General features: G+C 48.3%; 1 protein-coding gene across 1 annotated transcript; it reads right to left on the minus strand.

Moving 5' to 3' along the window:
- Positions 1-1,357: 1,357 nt before the first annotated feature.
- Positions 1,358-17,832, minus strand: LOC144108669 (prolyl 3-hydroxylase 3-like). The gene is made up of 6 exons (XM_077641848.1): positions 17,827-17,832; positions 17,400-17,543; positions 14,535-14,627; positions 7,751-7,901; positions 6,008-6,198; positions 1,358-2,142 (listed from the first exon to the last, which is right to left on the minus strand). The coding sequence occupies exons 1-6, from the start codon at positions 17,830-17,832 to the stop codon at positions 1,930-1,932; spliced, it is 798 nt and encodes a 265-aa protein (XP_077497974.1). The 3' UTR covers positions 1,358-1,929.
- Positions 17,833-19,208: the final 1,376 nt, after the last annotated feature.

Raw genomic sequence — 19,208 nt, forward strand, 5'->3', positions numbered from 1 at the left:
TGAAAGTATTAACCAAACGTTTAAAGTCAGTTATGGACATCTTGGTTGCCCCCCCCCCCTTCCCACCAGAAGTGTGGAATTCAAGGGCGGACCATCTTCACTAATGTTCATGTCACTCGGAGTATACTGGAATGCTGTGATACTGACTTTATGTGAAGTCGCAATGTTGCAGATAGATTTCGAGAAGGCCTTTGACCGTGCATGTCATGACATTCTTTTTAAAGTCCTCGAACATGACTGTGTTGGGGAAGTAATTTTAAAAGGGGTTAAAACAGGTTATAGTAACTGTACCACGAATCTGGTTGTTAACCGAGAGCTCACAGACAGAATTGCAGTGAGAGCATCCGTGCTGCAAGACTGCCCATTGTCACCGCTACTTTTCGCTCTGTACATAGAGCACTTTGGCGGAATGTAATAAATAACAGCTGTATTCGTGGTATGAACTAGAAGCATGTCAAATTAAACTAATGGCTTACGCCGATGATGTGGCAATTTTTTGTAGCGACACATCAGCATATAACATGCGTTGCGATGTCGGTTGTTCGCAGGTTTTGTGATGTAACCAATGGCGTTGTTAATCTGGACAAATGTGCGGACCTTAGGCTTGGGAACTGGACATCATCGCCTTTGTTTCATGCAAGTGTAAAATGGTCACATGTCCCTTCCAAATACCTAGGTGTTCCTCTTGACAAGCATCGAGATAACGATGACTTTTGGAAGGAGAAAATTCAAGAACTGTCCACGCGTACACAGAAATGGTCAGGAAAGCAACTGTCAATATTCGCGCGCGCATACATATGTAATGTACACCTTCTTTCAAAAGTGTGCTATTTGTTGCAGATCCTTTCGTGCTCTCGGTTTAGCATTCAAAAGTTCTATCGTCTCTTCGCAGTTTTTGTTTGGAATCCCTCATGGGAGAGGACTAAACGTGATAATTGATTTCTGCGCTTGAGAAAAGGGGGTCTTTTCTTGCCACACTTGTACCTGAGGCAGGTGGTGTCAAGATTTATGTTTCTTCGAAATCAACGCGACCCTTTCCGCTACGCCAGCTCGATGGTTTGGAATGAACAAAGGCGTGTCAAGTGAATACGGTCTCTTACAAGGGTGCCTTAGAGACATTTACTGTGGTGTATATTAGTAATTATGAGTATGGAAATTACAAAAGTCGCAGTTAAGCGAGTAGCAAAGTACGTTTCCGCTACTTTTCCTCTTCGCTTGGCGCGCACGTAGCGTCATGAGGCGGCGCCCACTAAAACCACTTCCTCCTCCTCCTCCTCCTCGCAAAGTGCGCCACTGCCCCAACAGATAGCGCGCGACTGCATCGACTCCCGCTCGTCTCGTTCGGACGCAGTGGGGCCGTGAGGGGAAGCGGGCACAACGCAGCGCACATCCAAGGCGCGTTCGCCACGAATATTGCGGCTTGCTGCCCGTTCGTTCGGCGCGGAAGCTACGCCATCGGGTTTGTCGAGAACGATGTGCCGACGAACTACGACTGCAACTTGAGTACCGCGCGTTTCGGCAAGGCGCCTGGGAGCAATTCTACGTGGTTTACCGCTCCGCGCGTCCGTTTCACCGTACATAGCATCGGTAGCATCAGGTTCAAGCGGCGTCGAAGGCGTTGGCCGTGAGCAAAAAATCCTGGAAGGATTAATAAATAAAGAAGAGTAAGAAGTTGTTCTAGGTAGGGAATCCATAACCCACTACGCTGTCGCGTTGTATACTCTGAAGGCGGAGCTTGAGTGTCCCCTCAAATTTTTCATCAGCCCGTGTGCGTGACAAGTGAATAAATCAGTGCACAAATTTATAAACATTCAAGGAAAGATTGAACCGGATAAAACAGTTCATAAATGTATAAGCGTTGAAAAAAAAAAACACTGAACAGAGTCGACGCTGAATTCTCCGGCTCAGTAAGTAGCCGTCGCCATCCGTTCACCGCGGCCGGCTCCCGTTGCGGTAGTAGCCGTCACCGGGGAAGTATCCCAGGGAGTCGGCGAGCGTGAGCCACCCCTTCTCCGCCATTGCCTCGGTGTGCGTCATCCACATGAGGAGGCCGCAGCGGCGTCCCGAGAACACGGGCAGCACTCCGTGCGGGTTGCGGCTGCTGAAGGCCACCATGCGGCCGCACTTGGGTCGGATGACAGCCTGCGTGGAGGTGGGGCCTTTATGCGAGCGCAGTTACGCTGGCGCTAAGGAAATGGAAAGTGAGCGCGACACACGCTGTGCAGTGTAACGTAAGGGCTTCCTCGTACCGACATGACCTGTTCGGACGCTAAAAGAGTGCTTCTCGCTAAGATTTCCCGAATCCCTCCTGTTCCAATGTTGGTTAATGCTGGAGAGTAAAACTGTAAGATAAACCTATTTAATCGTTGAGTTGAGTTGGATTTAGTGCTGCATAAACATCCAAGGCCATCATGCGCTAAACAAAATTAACGTATAGAAAATTGTTTGGGAAGGATTTTATTTTAAAAAAAACGTTAAACGGTCTTGTAAAGGGCCTAACAGTTATTTCGTACTGCCTACTAAATATAAAGGACAAACATCTTAGAAATGGATTATGGTAAAAGCTTTAGGAAGGTCATGTAACCTCAGCAGCCATTCTTGGCTGGGCAAGGATCACGAGGTTCCCAACCAAAGAAATAGACACCTCAGCCTTCTTCTCAGGAATGAGAAAGTGGCTGAGGTGTATCAAAGAAAAGTGAGGTGCTGGGTTAGAACTTAGAGTTTATCAAGAAAACCCGCTTCTCTTAAAAAAAGCTAGAAACATAAGGTATGTAAACAATCCTGTTATCACCTAAGAGCAGTAATGCATGAAAACGGATTTGTGCATTATAAAAGTGAGCAAAGTACTTTTTTTTAGTTTTTCGAGTTTTGACAACGACAGTAAAATATAATTGAATGTGAGCACGTCTCACATCTCTCACGAAGAGGTTCTCTTCATTCGTCAGTAGAAAGTTATGTACGTATCAGGTGTGTGTGTCCTATGCGGAGACGACATGAAAATACTTCTGTGAAATGTTCCTGGTGCGTACAGGTCTTGCATTCCACGAGGAAAGCAGAAGTATGCTAAAGTGAGCAACATGGAGCATTTGCATTTTACAAAATGCAGCTTAATTGTTGTTTATTTCAGTGTCCCAAGTTGTCTGCCATTTAGCCTTCAAATTACTATGTATTAATTTCATGCAGTCTTTATAGGGCATGCTGGCTGCGGGCTTCTGCCGCACAGAAGTCGGTTCTTTCATTTCCATCTATTCCAACATGGCTGGACACCCAACAGAATTTTATGACGTTCCCGTGTTTAGATTTTTTCTATGTTGTGTATTATGCTTGCAATGAAGGGTTGGACTGCATTTCTAGAATGTAGTACTGTAAGCAGACAAAGCGAATACGTGTATATTATGCTGTTTTCAAAATTGACATTTATTATCTTGCTTACAGCTACAGAGACAGCATAACATTCGTTAGAAAAAATGGATGCACAGTTTGGCAGCCTTTATATTTTTTGCCAGTTCCCTTCCACTGCCACGCTTCCGACATATTCTGCTGTTTTTGAGCTGTCAGTGTAAAACCCTGTGTAGTTCACATATCTTTCTTGTAGTGTCAGGTATTCCTGTACTAGGTGTTAATGTGGTGTTTGTTTTTTTCGGAAAGTGTGTAATTAATGTTTAAAGTCACATACAGTGGGGAGGCTGTACCTTGGGGGCAATGGGTCCTGCCTTAAGTCGACATGAGGAAGGGTATCCAGTAATTCCAAATTTTGACAAATATCCTCGAAGCGGAGAAGCAGAGGTCTGATTGACTGGGGTTTGTTGTAGAACAGTGCTCTGGAGGTGCACTTGGTAACTATGGGATAACAGCGGTGTTTCGGCAGTGAACGGATTTTCAGGAGATATGTGCACCTGAGCATAGTTCTTCTCTCTGTAAGGGAGGGTTCATTGATTTCGACATACAGACTGTTTATAGCGGATCTTCTGTATGCACCATTTCGGAGACGTATAAACCAAGGTTATGCACTGGGTCCAGTCACTTTAGATATGATGGCCTCGTAGACCCATACACAACGCATCCATAGTCTAGGGTAGAGTGTTCTACACACCGATAGATTTGTAAAAGACATGTTCTGTCATATCCCTAGCGTTTTTGTGACAATACTTTGAGCATATTTAGAAACTGGGAAGCTTTCTTTTTGACGATGTTTTTGTGTGGCAGGAAAGTGAGTTTCTTGTCAAATGTTATGCCCAAAAATTTGTGTTCTTGTTTCTATAGAAGTATAATTTCATTTAAGTACAAGGCCGGGTCAATCCACACTGTTCAGCATTACTTTAGCTTTCTTCGTAATTATTTTCAGTCCCACCGTACTGCTTTTCCTGTTTAGGTCATCAGTAACGCTCTACAGTTCATCCCTTGAGTAACTTAGCGGATAAATTAATTGGAACATGATGCAGTGAACAGTAAGCGGGTGTAGCACGGCTGCTAGATGAGTAGGAGTGCGTTGTGAGTTGGGGATGTATGGTGCATAGTCGTCGTAGCGACCCACGCTGACCTTGCGCTTTTGTGGAGCGCCTGTGCAGGATGTATGTCGCTAGGGTGTCGGGGTGCGCTCTGCGCGCGCGACGCCGACGACACCATCTGAGAGAATGGCACGCGCAAACCGATGCCGCTCTAAAATGGAATGGATTTGAAGGTACAGAGCGTCCCTTTAAACCTGCTAACCTTGACCGTAGCCGGAAAAGGCGTTGCTCAGTGACAATGTCGGTTGCAGAGAAGGTGGCATCACGGCCCTCTCCAATTTATTCTACCAATATTAATGCGATAGCATTAGAAATCCTGTTCACGAGAAAAGCCAGCGTCAGGGCGGTTACTCACAGGGTGGTTACGACTATGTAATGCGAGATTAAGCGATAGCTGGTGTGGTGGTCATTTGATGCACCCCTGCACTGGCAAGCGGCTGTTCCAAACAGAGCCACCCGCAGGCTTACACTACCTAGGTTGGTGGTGATATAATGTGGGTGACTGTCATTAACGCACCTACCGGTTAAGGCGACGCGAAAGGCAGGGACGGGTGCCTAACAGTCTTCGCTGTAAAAAATGACAGATGCTTTAGCGTCGATGTTTCAGCCAGATGCGAATTAGCTACGCTAGCACTTCGGTTTTCACTTTTGTTGGGGTTCGAGGCTTGGTTTTCAAGGACAAGCAGGTTTCAAAGATTGGCGAAATCGGTGGGTGGGAGCTTTAGTGCTTGTGCACTGAAAGCAAGTGGCCCACCTGCCCATCATGGCTGGTGTCGATGAAATTAATTCAACTAAATTTAATGCAATTGCCATCTGTCCATCGTGGCACTGCGCATCAGCTCATTGGCGGTGAGAAAGCCTCCCGGAAAACAAACTGTGGAAAAGTGATCCTTAGGGGAGCTCGGGAAAGGCAACCTGGCTCTCCACGCTCCCTCCCCCTCCCCCCCCCCCCCCCCCCCCCGCCCCGGGCAGTGGCGCATCGCCTAACTGCTCCACCGCTGCGTCGGTACAGGGTTCAGGACTCCCTGCGGTCTATGAAAGAGAGAGACCATACTTGTGTGCGAGGATCCCTTATGCTACCGTGATGTGTACAGTGAAGGGTAGGTTAAGCGTCGTCCGAGTTTCAGTGCGAAAACAATACTTTGATAGCAATCGTGAAAAAGGCGATGGGTCTCTGAAGCCATACCTTTGACCTTTCACATTTGACCTCTGAGATGAAATGACTTGGATACGGTGTGGCTAGGAGAAGGTCACGAGCTACTAAAGTTTAAAAGAAGTTGTCTTGGAGGGCAGTGTAATACAAAGTCTATAGACAAGAGTAAAGCGAATTCGAAGGACAAATCAAGGCGATGTGTAGAAAATAGTCGAGCGAATTCGGAACCAAGTGCTTTCGCACGTCATGCTCGGTTTAACCGTGTTAAAACTGTCTTTTTTTTGTTGGCACCGAGATTTAAACGTAGAGAGTTGCCCCGCGTGCTCTATGATATGTGCCAACTCACGCGGACGCTGGTTCGCGGCGACGTTGCCAGCACCATTTCGCCGCCGTGTATGTCGTCGTTCAGATAGATGGCAGCGCTGAAGTCTCGCCAGGCGAGGTGCTCATTCCGAGGGAGGCAGGTGCCGTTCTCCTGGTACTGGCAGTTGTCCGAGTGTATGGGGTGGCTCATGTCGCTCCTGCTCATCGTTGAGCCTGCGACGGATAAAAGTGCCAGTTTGGGGGATGCGGCACAACGGCACGCAAGGAGGTACGCGTCGGTACGATTCAAGGTATCATCTGTTTGCAAAAGTTTGCGACCCACCGCGCCGTTCAACTTTTGCAGCAGACATCTGGCATGGTAAGTGGGTGTTAGCGTCCCGAAGTTGCACGCGGGCTGCGAAGGGTGCCGCAGAGAACGACCGCGGGTTACGTACGCCCTGTGGGGTTTCCAACGTGCGATGACAAAGCATAACACACCGGTGGCTTCGCAGATTACTCCGTCGAAATGCAGCCGTCCCGGCAATATTCGCTTCCGCGACCTTGGAGTCAGCACTGAATGGCAATTGAAGCCACTGAGACATCGCAACGGATGGTCCTAACTTTACCGGAAGAAGCCCCGAAAAACCTCTAATTGGAGGGCCATTTCTAAGTTTCGGTGTGCTATGTGCTGGTTTGTTTTTGGCGATGAAAAATTCACAAGGACTCCTAATGAGTGTTGCCAATGGGACAGCATCGGTAGCTGTTGATGATTTTACCGGAAGTAAGGTCACTTACAGTCCGGTGACGCCAGTTCCCTGCAGCCAATGGGAATGTTCTCGTTTAGTGACGACACGTCCCGGCAGTCAATGATAATTCTTCAGTATGGTGACGTGGCTTCCCTCCAGCCAACGAGAATGCTCTGGTTTGATGACGTCGCTTCCCTCCAGACGATGTCGTCGACGGCGGCAGTGAGAGTGATAAAGCAGGTTGCCCTCCTGTCACCAAGGTCACGTGAAGTATTCACAGCGTACCCACCGTGCAGGTGGCAACCTGCCCACCGGATTGTGAGCAAACTGCCCACTGGGGCAGGTGACAGTTAAATTAATGATTAATCACGAGTGGCTACTCTTAGTTTCACAAGCCCAACCGGTGGCTTTGTGTGAAACAGCCGTCTCACGGGGCAGTGGCGCACCGCTTAACTGCTGCAACACTGCACCAGGAGTGATTGAATAAGGCTCCCAGGGATTCATGAATGTAAAGTAGAGAGTGACCAATGCCGCTCATGTGGGCTTTAACCCATTAAAGCGGTCGCGCCATACCCTTAATAAGGCCGATCTCAAGTGCCCCCTCCAGTGTTTATGAGCTACAATGCATTTTGGCCTCATGGGGATTAAAAAGAATTATTGAAGGCACAGCTGGGTGAAAACTCTGTACTCACACATTACACAGCGCAACCTCAGAAAATTCTAATTGACATATGGATCAATGAACGTGTACTTCAAAGCTGAGGCTTGCAATTATAAAATTACGTATAAATTTCTTAACGCTTGGAAACACACAAGTGCTGAGAACTTACAGTTGGCTCTAGTTGCCTAGACCCCTTCCTTACTTTGGTGCCTAATTATGACAACATAAATAAAGGCAAGGAACAGTAAATTACTTTCATTTTAACTGTAAGCGGGGACAGGTTCTACAGGCTGTCAGGGCTTTAGACTGCACCGTATGTGCAGCTTCGTCCCTTGTTTGGCCAGGACGCGATATCGCTGAGCGTCGTTCCAGGGCTTACTCCGCTCGGCTGTTCTGCAGACCACATGGACGAAATGCATGTGGAGTCTCGACTTGAGCCTGAAGTAGGCTTCGACGTAGAGGCGAGCCCTGTCGGACGCCAGCAGCAGCAGCTTTGCGGTGGCCGCACTCACGCTCGAGTTCTTTAATCCCTGCAACGTGCGACAGCAGGGTTCACTTGGCCACCAACAGCAGCAGGGTGGAAGGGAAAGCAACGCGGCACTGAATTATAACCAACTTAGCTGTCGTTGGGGTGTTACCAAGGGAAGTATACACGGCAATAATCTCGTGTCAAGCAGCTGCTCTAAGCTGCATAATCTAATGTCTCCCTTATTACACTTATTGGCACGAAATTAACGATTCGGAGTCCACCGACTTTAAACCAGCCATGAAAGCCTTGTCGCTTCCTTACTGCCCTAATTTCGCTTGAAGGCCGTCAAGGCGGCGTAAGTCATGTCTCAGAGAATCTCGGTGGAAGCCGTAGGTGGAGATAGTAATAATTATTGAAGGTCACCTTGGGACAGGCGGAGCCTGTGGCACCCTCTGTGGCTCTCTCTGTCAAGAAATGGCCGAGCTTGCTTACGACTTTCGCAATGGAAGCTTTCTTAAATCCGACCCCTTTCCGGGGTTCTACATTCATTCGCTCTCATCATAACCGCCCAAGAAATTAGACCACCCTTCGCCTCTCACCTTCACGGCTTTCCCTCCCTCTCATCTCCCCTAATGTGGAGAATAGGAATTCCTTGACTTCACTTTCCCGCCTATCCAAGGTGGCAGGTGGTCGCAACCTGCCAGGGTTGGAGGACGCAGCTTTTAAAATTTAATTTAATAACCTAAATTATTTGTACTCATCAAATTTAATTATTTTACAAAATAATTAAGGTCTTACGGCTGACGCGATAGATTTTGCGGAGTAATGCACGGCTATACCGCTAAGCGAAAGTTATAACAGCTTTAGCTGTAAAACCGAATCGAATACGAATACTCGCTACTTGTGCAATATTCTACCATCATAACAGCAAAACACCACTGTTCGGCGTTGCTATTTTTGCAGTTGCAGCTGTTAAAAGACGCAAAACTGATCTCCATTCGCAACACCAAGCCAGTATGTTAACTCTACCATTGTGAAGTCATAAGCATACGAAACCTACCTGCTGCGGCTGACGACGTGTTAGCGAGCGTCATTTTCATGCTGTGTATTTGTTTCCTTGACGGCCGTCCGTCTTTTTTTTTTTTACGAGCGAGGTGGCGGCGGTCTTTTTCCCTGTGCGAGATAGTCGGTGGGCGAGAACTGCGACGGGGTACGCTGTGCCCCGAAGCAGTGTTCCCGGTTTCGAAGGAACAGCCGAGGCTAGGACGTAGGACCGCTCCCTTCCCCGACGTTTCTTGGAAGGGAGGCTTTTGCACATGTTCGTCTCTTCCGTGTTTGTGCGTTTTCTGAGCGTGTTTGTGACTGTTTTTAACTGCTAGAGTGTCAACTTTGACACAGACCGGAGATAGAGAGAGAGAGAGAAATAACTTTATTGAGCAAGGGATTTGGGACACGTATGTCCCTGGGTCCCCGCACGACCCTCTGAACTATACATTCATGAGTTCATGGAGTTCCATGAGGTGGGCGGCCCGGTCAGTGGCGATCTTCTGGCTGGCCGGGTCCTCGGAGCGCAGTAGGATCTCCCATTCCTCCCAAGTGGTCAGGAGCACCGGGCCCCAAGGGCATTCAACGAGAACTTGTGTAAGAGTCGCGTGGCGGTGGGTGCATTGTGCACAGGAGGGGGTGTATGCTCCCGGGCGGATGCGGGAGAGCAAATAGGAAGATGCAAGGGCGCGTGTCTGAAGGCGGCGGCATGACATTTAGTGATAATTGTCAAGGAATTGGTGGAGTGGGGGGGCATATAGCTGGCGCTCGGTGCGATATGCCTGGGTCAGCTCGCTGAAGGAGTGCATGCGCTCCCGCGAAGTGCCTGACTCCGATTCCGCCGCCGCCCGGCTGATAAGACCTCGGGTGAGGTCAGTGGCGGCTTCCCAGAATGCGCAGGCACCCAGGTCAGCTCCGCATTGCAGGGCGGGTTCATGGGGGGCGAGCAGAGGATGCGGAAAGCGGTCTCATGGACTCGCCCTCGAGCAGAATTTAAGAGTGCACTTTTTGAGTCGGTAAGGACGTACCGGGCATTGGCTTGTGTAAGGACATGCGCATTTCCGTCTCTACCGAGAATTCCGGGGTGGATGTCGCTGGAAGGTGGAGAGTGGCTATTGCCTGAAGCGTGTTGTCAATGACTACAATTGCCGCGTCTTCGCCCGCACAGCCTGCTTCCACCCATACGGCGTCGGCTTCCGAACCATATTTGTGGAGAGCTTTTGCACGAGCTATGCGGCGAGACGATTGATAGGTGGCGTGAGGGTATGAGAGGGGGTTTTACTAGGAGCTGTGCGTATATGGGTCGGGATTGGGAATTCGGAGGGTGTCAAGTAATTTATGTCCTGCGAAAGATTGAGCTAGGTGAGTGTATTGTGCCCCTATGAGTTCATGCGTAGTGTTGTGGAGGCCAAGCTGGAGAAGTTTAGTGGTTTGGATGCTAGGGGGGAAGGTGTAGGGCCACCTTGTACAGAGACAAGAACGTACTTTGTGTGGCCCAGAAAAGGAACGTGAAACGAGAGACTAGTCTGTGTTCGAGTGTGTGCGCGAACGGTGCGTTGAGCGAAGCGATGTTTCTAAAGTGTGTGTGTGACTAGGGCATTGTTCACTGTGTGTATATATTCAATATCCTAAAGTGTAATTTATATAGTTCGTCTTTTTATCTATATATACTTTCATTCCATTTATTTTTAGTTAGCTTAATAAGCTAACAGGCGGAAGGGGCTACACTAGCACCACATGTCAGTGCATGAGATGGGCTAGAGTTACGCATGAGCCACGGCTTTCGAGAACTGGCACCTACGCCTGGTTCGCGGAAATTTCCTGTCTCCTGCCGCGTCGTCCAATCTCTTATAGCATGTTTGAGCATCGCGACTGCCACAACGTGAAGGGTCCGCGTCGCGGCACTGAACCATTCATGCCGTGTGCGCATGTAGAACTTCCAGCCAATTATTCGAAAAGTATTCGATAGCTTGAGAACGCATTCCGTCCGTTTCGAATAATTCTGAACAGACACTGTTAGATTCGTTCGACGACTCGAACAGAAGGATATTCGATTTGCTATTAGAAATTTTCGAATATTCGCGTACCCCTAGTTCGACAGCGAAGAAAGTACGTCTGTCATGCAATGCAGCTGATATCTTCGCGGAGTCCACGGCCATTGTGATTGCATAATAAGTATTGGTGTTCGTGCATACTTGTACGAAAGAAAAAGTTAGCACCTTTCGGCTCACAGTCAACACGCCAACGAAAGCCAGAAGAAGCTATTTTAGTGCTCTATAACACTAAGGCTAAATGCCGTTGACTGTCTGAAGCTAGCTAGACCTGCAGATATAAAATATCGCCGCGACTGGGTTTCGAACCCACGGCGACGCGAACAGACAAGCTTCGATCCCAGTGCTCGAAAGCACTATGCTATCGCCGCAAGCGATCACCCCTCGTGATTAAGTGTCGCTCTCTCACGCTGTGCACTGCATATCGTCGTCTTCATCAATTTCCATAAGTGCGCAATGGATCCAGAACACAACGCTATCGCAGCGTCCTCTTAAAGGGACACTGAGGAAAAATTGAAGTTGGCTTGTATTGATAGAATACCAGCTTCTGATCACAAAAACGCCGCTCTTACTGAAAACAAAGCTCTTTTAAGGTAGAAAATAGCAAGAACCAAAATACAGGTATCGCCACCACAGGCCAATCTCGCAAGTACAAGCGTGGTGACGCCATATGACAAGAGACGCCACCTTGGAGGAATTTTCCATCCTACTAGGAGTCGCGAATCTCTGAGGCCTACAAAGGTAGGTTGCGCAGATCAATATTGAAGTACGTTTTGTTTTAAAACCAATAGTGCACTTTCATCACACAAGGAAGGCAGGCAAAAGACAACCTGAATGTTGGAAGCAAAGAAAACGGATGCTTGGCGGCGTCACAGGCGGCCAGGAGAGTTTCGATTTGTTATGGCGCTTCGCGTCTATGAGTTTTGCGTGCCCCGTGGTTTTGTTTTTGACGGGCTTCCATTTACAAGTACCGAACAGCAGAGGAACTCCAAGTGCCGCTTCAAGTGCTAGTTAACCTTTGAAGGAGCCTGCGGTCGCAGAAAGCCTGCGAGCCGGCGGTCGCAGAAAGCCTACTACAGAAAATAAAAAGAAAGGCTGTGAGAGCTGGCCAAGATGTCCCTCGAGAAGAGGTGGTGCGACCTGTGGTGGTGCCCTATGTGCACAAGTTATCCCACAATTTGAAAAAGGTCGCGAGCAGGCATGGTGTGCCGCTTGTCTTTTCAGCCCCAAAAAAGCTCGGAAGCCTTTGTTATCGCATTGAAAGAGAACGAAATGATGAGAGAGGGTGTGCCACCAAACATGGGCGATCGTTCACGAAGTGCACCGAAGGTGTGGTCTATGAAATCCCCCTCTCGTGCGGCCGCTCCTATATAGGGCAAACTGGACGCTGCGTTAATGAGCGAATCAGGGAACATGAAAGAAATGTGGAGCAAAATAAGGAAGGGCCAAATTTGCCTAAGCATATAAGGTCTTGCCCGTCACGCTCTTGTGAGCCATGTTTTTCTGGTGTGCGAATTTTATCAAGAAGTAAAGACACAAAACCCAGGAAATTAATCGAAGCATTCTTTATTGCTAAGAAAAGAAGCATGTGCGTCAGCGACACGTCCATATCGTTGTATAGGGCAGAGAACGATTTTTTCACGCGTTCGCTGTCATATCAGATTGGAACATGATAGTATTCCTTGCGTGTCAGCTGGTATATATATGTTTGTCGTGCCTTCGAATAAATCAGTTGTGAGTGGCGCTCCGTCCCGTTTATCTACCTTGTGGTCTGTCTGTTTTCGCGCCTGTAATCCAAAGATGTACCAACTTGCCCAGCAAGACGTTCTTTTGAGCCTTTTAAGGCTTGTCAGATGATCGTCACGGTCGATGAAAAGCTATGATGGCACGATGGTCGGTGATCGTACAAGGCAGCACTTGTATATTCGCACGCTTGCCCGGCGAAACATCCCCGGCTGTGCCAGTCAACTTCAAACTACTTAACGGAAATCGTTTATTAGGGACGGGAGACAAGGTTCAAGAAGTTCAAGCAGGGAGACAAGCAGTTCAGAAAAATTGCTGATGGCCTAGCTCTGTTAGGCCAGGATATACCTAGCGAAAGCGCGGAGATTTCTGCATCAGAAGAGTGCATTCACTAGATGCGCCTTTATTGACGGCTGTAACTTGAGCCGTCGTAGAGGAGCGGTAGCGTTCCCGCCTCAAACGCCGAAGGCCCTGGTTCGATTCCGAACCTCGGCACCGGACTTCTTTTCTTTTATTTAGTGAGTGGGCGGGGGGTTTCAGTGGTTTCAGTATATATTTCGCGCTGAGTGCGCCAGCCGCCGCCGGCCCGGCCTGACTGATTTGGCTCCGCGGCGAGGTGCGCGTTATATTCAATAGCTGCGGCAGTTCGGTGGAGCTGTTCTTTTCGAGCTCGGCTGTTTTAATCCATTCACAGTACATATCTGAAGGTACATGCAAGTTGGCGAGAGAGCCAGATCCAGTGCACCCGTTGGATCTAGCGGAAGCCGTTGAAGCGCCGTGCGCCGGCTTTGGTTTCAAGCCGCCGAGTTTAAACGCGACCGCCCTCGAGCACCCATTTGTCTTTTGTGGCAAAAAAATAAATAAATAACTTGGCCCATGCAACCGTGCGAGACCTCGACGCTGCCTGCTGCGCCGTGCAACCGCTCCGTTCAAGGAATCACAATCCGTTGGCTCCAAAGCCCCGGCCAGCTTCCGATGGGCGCAACGCACCCCTCGCGACTCCCCGCACTGGGGTTATGATATTTAGTTTGCAACGGCTGCTCTCCGAGGAAGGGGGAAACCACCCGCTGGCGCCAAACATAACCGTGCTCCCTCAAAAGCATCGCACGCTCTGTGGGGCTGAGGTCGCTGAAATGCAGGCCAGAGCTTTTGCCAGAACTACGTCGTCGGGTTCGGGAACGGGATCCATCGTAACGCTGGCAAGACGCCGGTGCAAACGTAAACGAAGCGACGGTGGCGACCCCCGATAGATGCCTTCAACGTGCGGTGGCGGTAGCTTTCATTTCGGCAGCTGCTAGACCGCACCGCTAGCCGCCAGAAATCACGGAGTCTCCGTTTACGTCACGTTTCACGTCACTCCGTTCTGTGTCGTCATAAGAGTTCTCGAGTTTGAATCGGAGCAGCGGGAAAAATTTTTTCAACTTCGAATCCAAATTTCTTTGAAATAAATGCATCTTTCTCTCCCGGACAAGCGTCAACAAAGCCATGAAATGCCGAACTATCAGATATTGCTAACAAAAAAATTTTGATAGGGTTCTCCTTAGTGTCCCTTTAAGTTGTTCAAGCGGTCCCAAAATTCTGCAATGCGCTACCACTAAGGTCCCCCAATCATCAATTTCGCCGATCTTTGCCTGAAGCCAGACCTTGAAACCCTAGCGTCGAACCGGAAGTGAAATGATACGCGACGTGCTAGCGTACATCGCATTTGGCCAAATAAGCAAAACCGGCTTTATTTTTTGTCTTAGCCACTGATTTCTATTGACAATGTTTGACTTTGATAGGAACACACAACTGGACACATCAGGATGGGTCGACAAAAGGCCGCACCATGTGCTTCCCCTGAAGAAAGAAATTACCTGCAACACATTAGATGACATGACTCCTGTAAACAACTCGTGTTGCGTCGTTGGGTAAGCCTTGTTGTAGCCGTTGCCAGGCCTGCCGGTCTCCTGCGATGAGAGCACTAGTTTTAGTGCTATAGGTTCACGAGTGTGCTCGAGTGTTCACAAGTGACTATAGTAAGTGAACCGCCTACCTCGACGCCCAGAAGGGGCTGCATATTCTGGTAAACAAGCGACTTGCCTCCACGCTAGCGTTTGGTTTATTAATGCGGACTACATTTAACGTTTACGCCTGCAAAAAGTTTCATGTCCACAGGTTGCGACCGCAACGTTTTGAACAAGCGTCCCCACTTTGAGTCCTCACGAGGAATTGAAAGAATGGACGTGGAAATAAGTAATTGGTATCTACGTAATGTTCACTCTCATCGCTGTCTGATAATACAATTTGTAAGCTGTTAATTTGCTTGAAAAAAAATTCACGGCTATCAAGACAAAGTGGCAATTGCGAATTTGCGTGTTTCCAATCCCTTCTCATGCATCGGCTCTGGTAACGGGCTCGCGCTGGCCGCTCAGGAAGAACAAGTTCTCCCATTTCATCCACAGTCACGCCATATGATAGTAAGAAGAACAATCATCGCCGATATCATCAATGGTGGTTCGCCAAAAGCCCTGTTCCAGGTAGCGCGTAACTTGAGCCCATGCTTGTTTTATCGTCCTCCTCTCCTGCTCTTCCTCTTCATTTCTTCTGGCTTGGTAGTTATTGGAACGACCGTTTAGAGGGCGCCACCGGCATGCATCGTGCACTAGTTGCCAGCTTTGCCAAACGTAACCAGGCCGCGGGGTTTGTATCTTAGCCGCTTAGAGCAGCATTCATGGCACTCCTTTGAGCTATAAATCTGTGTAAGGTAAGGAGAACCTCACCACACGAGACCTTTCGGTCTGCAGGGGTACCATAAGAGCTCCACTATACGGCTTGAAAGCAAACTCTGTTGCCTGGGCACTTTCTCGAAAAGTACGTGGCACGTCACCTCACTTTTGTCTGTGATTTCCCCTGAATGAAATGCATTGTTCAGCACACTGATTCTGCAGGTGCTATTCGGAACGCGTGTTCCACGATTAAACTCCAGTTGTGTTCTAATGGTTATCTAAAGGAATTCAGTGATGACGGGGTGCAAATTAATCCGAAGCCCACCACCAAGACACCTATTCGGCTATTCTTTTTCTTCCCTCCTTCATCCCTTCCTTCACGTCGCGGTTGAGGTGCCCGCAAAGACGTGAGGTAGTTGCTGCGCCTTTATCTTCCTCAAAACAATTTTCAGCGACGCTCGTTAGATTTCACTTCACCTCTCTGATGCTGCTCACAGAGAGCAGGTTATGCGGTTGAATTTTGTTTTGATGAAATAATGGATATAACCATGGCATAGCGAATCTCCTTGGAAGCTCACTTAGTAGCCCGTGTATTTGATATCTCGTTTTTACGAAGTAAATTTTTTCTACACTGTGTTATACGTCCTTTCAATCAATCACACAGCACCAAGATATCAGAATGGATCATCTCAAGAGGTCTGATTGATTAAATAAATTTTGATTGATTCATGGATTATTTAATTGATTATTTAATTGATTGATTAATAGAATGATTGATTGATCGAATGATTATTTGATTGCTTGTTTAACTGAACATCTAACTGACTGACTGACTGAAAACATTTATTGAGAGAAATAGCGGAAGTGAAGAGGCAGTGATCACCCTTGTTATTTTAAGACGTCGGCGGCTACCGCTGCTGCCTGACCAGTCGGTGAGCTTGTGCTGATCTTCGATATCGATGCTCAACAGCGCTACCGCGTACTGCTCCAACGGTGCGTGTGATGTTTTTAGGTGTGCTGGTTTACTATTACAGCCCCATGAGATGCGGAATAATGTTGAGTGGTTGCCGCACCTGGGGCATGTATTAGTACATTGGTTAGGGAAAACAAACTGTATCAGTATAAGTCAGAATATGAGTGTGTTTGAATTGGTCGCCAAGATATGGCCTCTTCCGTAGTTATGTTTTTTTTTTTAGGCGAGAAGTATATTCTAATGTTTAGTCCGAGGGTTTCTGAGGTCTCCGTAGTTTGGCGGGAGGGCTATTAAACGAAAACTGTGGTCCACTGGTTGGTTAGTGCTCGAGATAGACCGTTCGCTGCCTTGTTTCCCTCTGGGCCATTGTGTGCAAGAGTCCAGGTGACTTGATGTTTTCTATGTAGCTCTGAAGCCCAAGCGGGCTGCAAAAGACACGGGCACGCTTTGGCAAGGCTGTGTTATTCGGTTAACGTACGTATGTACAGTCATGGACAAAAGTTTGCGGTATGCAGGTTCGCGGGAAAAGAAAATATTTCTGCCCGTCCGGACAAAGCAGGGCAAAGGAAAGTACTGACTTATGAAGGGATATGCGTGTAAACATTTGTCCACGACTGTACGCATACTCGGCCTCACGATGGGCGCTCGATTCACATGTTCTGGACTCCAGCAGCGCACATCGGCGGCATGCCAAATGCCAGATTTCTTGTCCTCGTTACACTAAGTGGCGGGTAAGCCTACATGCGTACGAGTTTCAACTCAGGACATCTACTGCCACAACGAAACAATCACTATAAAAAAAATCGCGGGGCCCCTTCGACTTCGTTTGGTTTTATTTGCGTATAAGCACCTATAATACTATCAAGCGTTTAAAAAGTTTGCATCTTTTAAAACAAAAAATAAACAAAGGAACTTCCAAGGTCATCCTCACCGAAAGGCGAGAAATATTATTTCCATAACGAGGTCACAATTGCGCTTTCCTCCGGTGTTTGACCTTTCCCCATAAAATAAAGATATGGTTTATAGTCGCCTTCACTCACGCCGAGCTTGAGCAAGACGTCGCATTCCTCCTGGGTGAGCATTTCGTCGGCCACCAGACGCATGGGACCGTTGAGGCAGACCTCGTCCCTGGCCAGTCGTATTCCCACGTCCAAAAACTGTCTGTCGCAGTGGGGCGGCTGGTCCTGCAGCAGCGACGAAAACCACCACGGCTTTGAACTCCCCGCCGCGGTGACTCAGTGGTTAGGGCGCACGGCTCCTGAGCCGGAGCACCCGGGTTCGAACCCGACCGCGGCGGCCACGTTTCGATGGAGGCGAAACGCAAAAGGCGCCCGTGTGCTGTGCGATGTCACTGCCAGAGGTGGGAAAATGCCCTAATTTTCTCTTTTCCCCTCACCCTCTATTCTGAATCCATGGCCCTCCCTCGGCCTCACCCTCATTTTGAAAAGTTGTCTAATCCTTCCTCACCCTCATCCTCACTTCCAAAAATTTTGTGACCCTCCCTCACCCTCACTAGAAGTCGTTTTGAAACTGGAGTTATTTTTGTAGTCGGCAACTTCAGGTGATATGACTGAGTAATAAGCATATAAGAAAAGCCTTCAAGGCACTATTGGATGACAGCTTAGATGCTTATATTGTTGTGCATGTACGTGCGTGTGTTTGAGCTAATACGTGAAACAAGACCGAGACAGTTACGAGCTGAGCCCCAAAATATCAGTCTTTAGTTTTGTCACACACTGCATTAATACATGCGCCCTGCACTTATAACATCTAATTGTTATCTATACGCACTGCTCAAATGAGTCAGTGCGTTGTTGTTCCTGTGCACAAAACCTAATGTACACGAAGAATATTTTGAAAACAATGCAGTAGCGTTTACCTCGACAATTACAATAAGTGCCAAGCACAGAATAGACTCCGAACAAGGAAAGTTTGTAGGGCTTTTAATTACCATTATTCGATCACATTGCGATAGCCCTGAGTCTTCTGAATTTCACTGCTTCTAATCTTCCTCCATTTCGTGCGGTTTGCTGCTTGCTCGTCGGATGACGCTTCCACAACAGCTTCAAACTACAGCGTGAGAGACTGGCTGTTTAACAGGCGTGAACGCGAGTATGTTAAGAAGACGACCGGATTGCAAGACAGCTTGAGAGCTTGGCAGTTCGTACAGGCAGGATGTTAAGATTTCTCCCAACTGACTGTTCATCTTAGGGAAGTGTATGAACCGACCTACTATAAATCGGAGTGGCAGTCCCTCTTGGTGGTGTGCTAAGCCTTACCTCGCGTCTAGTGCTTTGTTGCTCTGTATTTTTGAGATGTGTTTCTCGGCATTTCCTAAAGGCTTTGTAAATAATATAGGTAATGTAAATAGAGTATATTTTCAATGTAATAAATACCATGCTTAAAAAAATTGGCGACGGTTTAGCTCTGGTTAAACCTGGAGTGACGCGATAGCTACAGCTGCCCAGGTGGAACTTGCTCTGTTGAATTGCAAAATCAGTCTTTCGCCGCTCCGTTTAGTTCGGCGTTCCTTATTCATCTTCGCCCCACTTGACACGGCGCATGCGCACAGCTGTGACAGTTCAGTTTCGCCGGCGCGCCGCGCCGCCGGCAGCAGCAGCTGCTGCGCTCCACGTGCTGGTCACATGACCAACCACGTGATCAGCCACGGCGCCGTCAGCTGCTAGGCACCACGTGACCAACCACGTGACAGCGTGGCGCCCACGCTGAAGGCTCGAAATGCTACCGTAATATAGCTATCGCTTCAAAAAGAAAAGCTGTTGCGATGGCGTAGTGGTCTGAAGCAGCGACCAGCGGAAGTAACTTTAACGCGACAGCGTTAAGGGCCC

Source organism: Amblyomma americanum, chromosome 10 (assembly GCF_052857255.1).
Source record: "Amblyomma americanum isolate KBUSLIRL-KWMA chromosome 10, ASM5285725v1, whole genome shotgun sequence".
Lineage (NCBI taxonomy): Eukaryota > Metazoa > Arthropoda > Arachnida > Ixodida > Ixodidae > Amblyomma > Amblyomma americanum.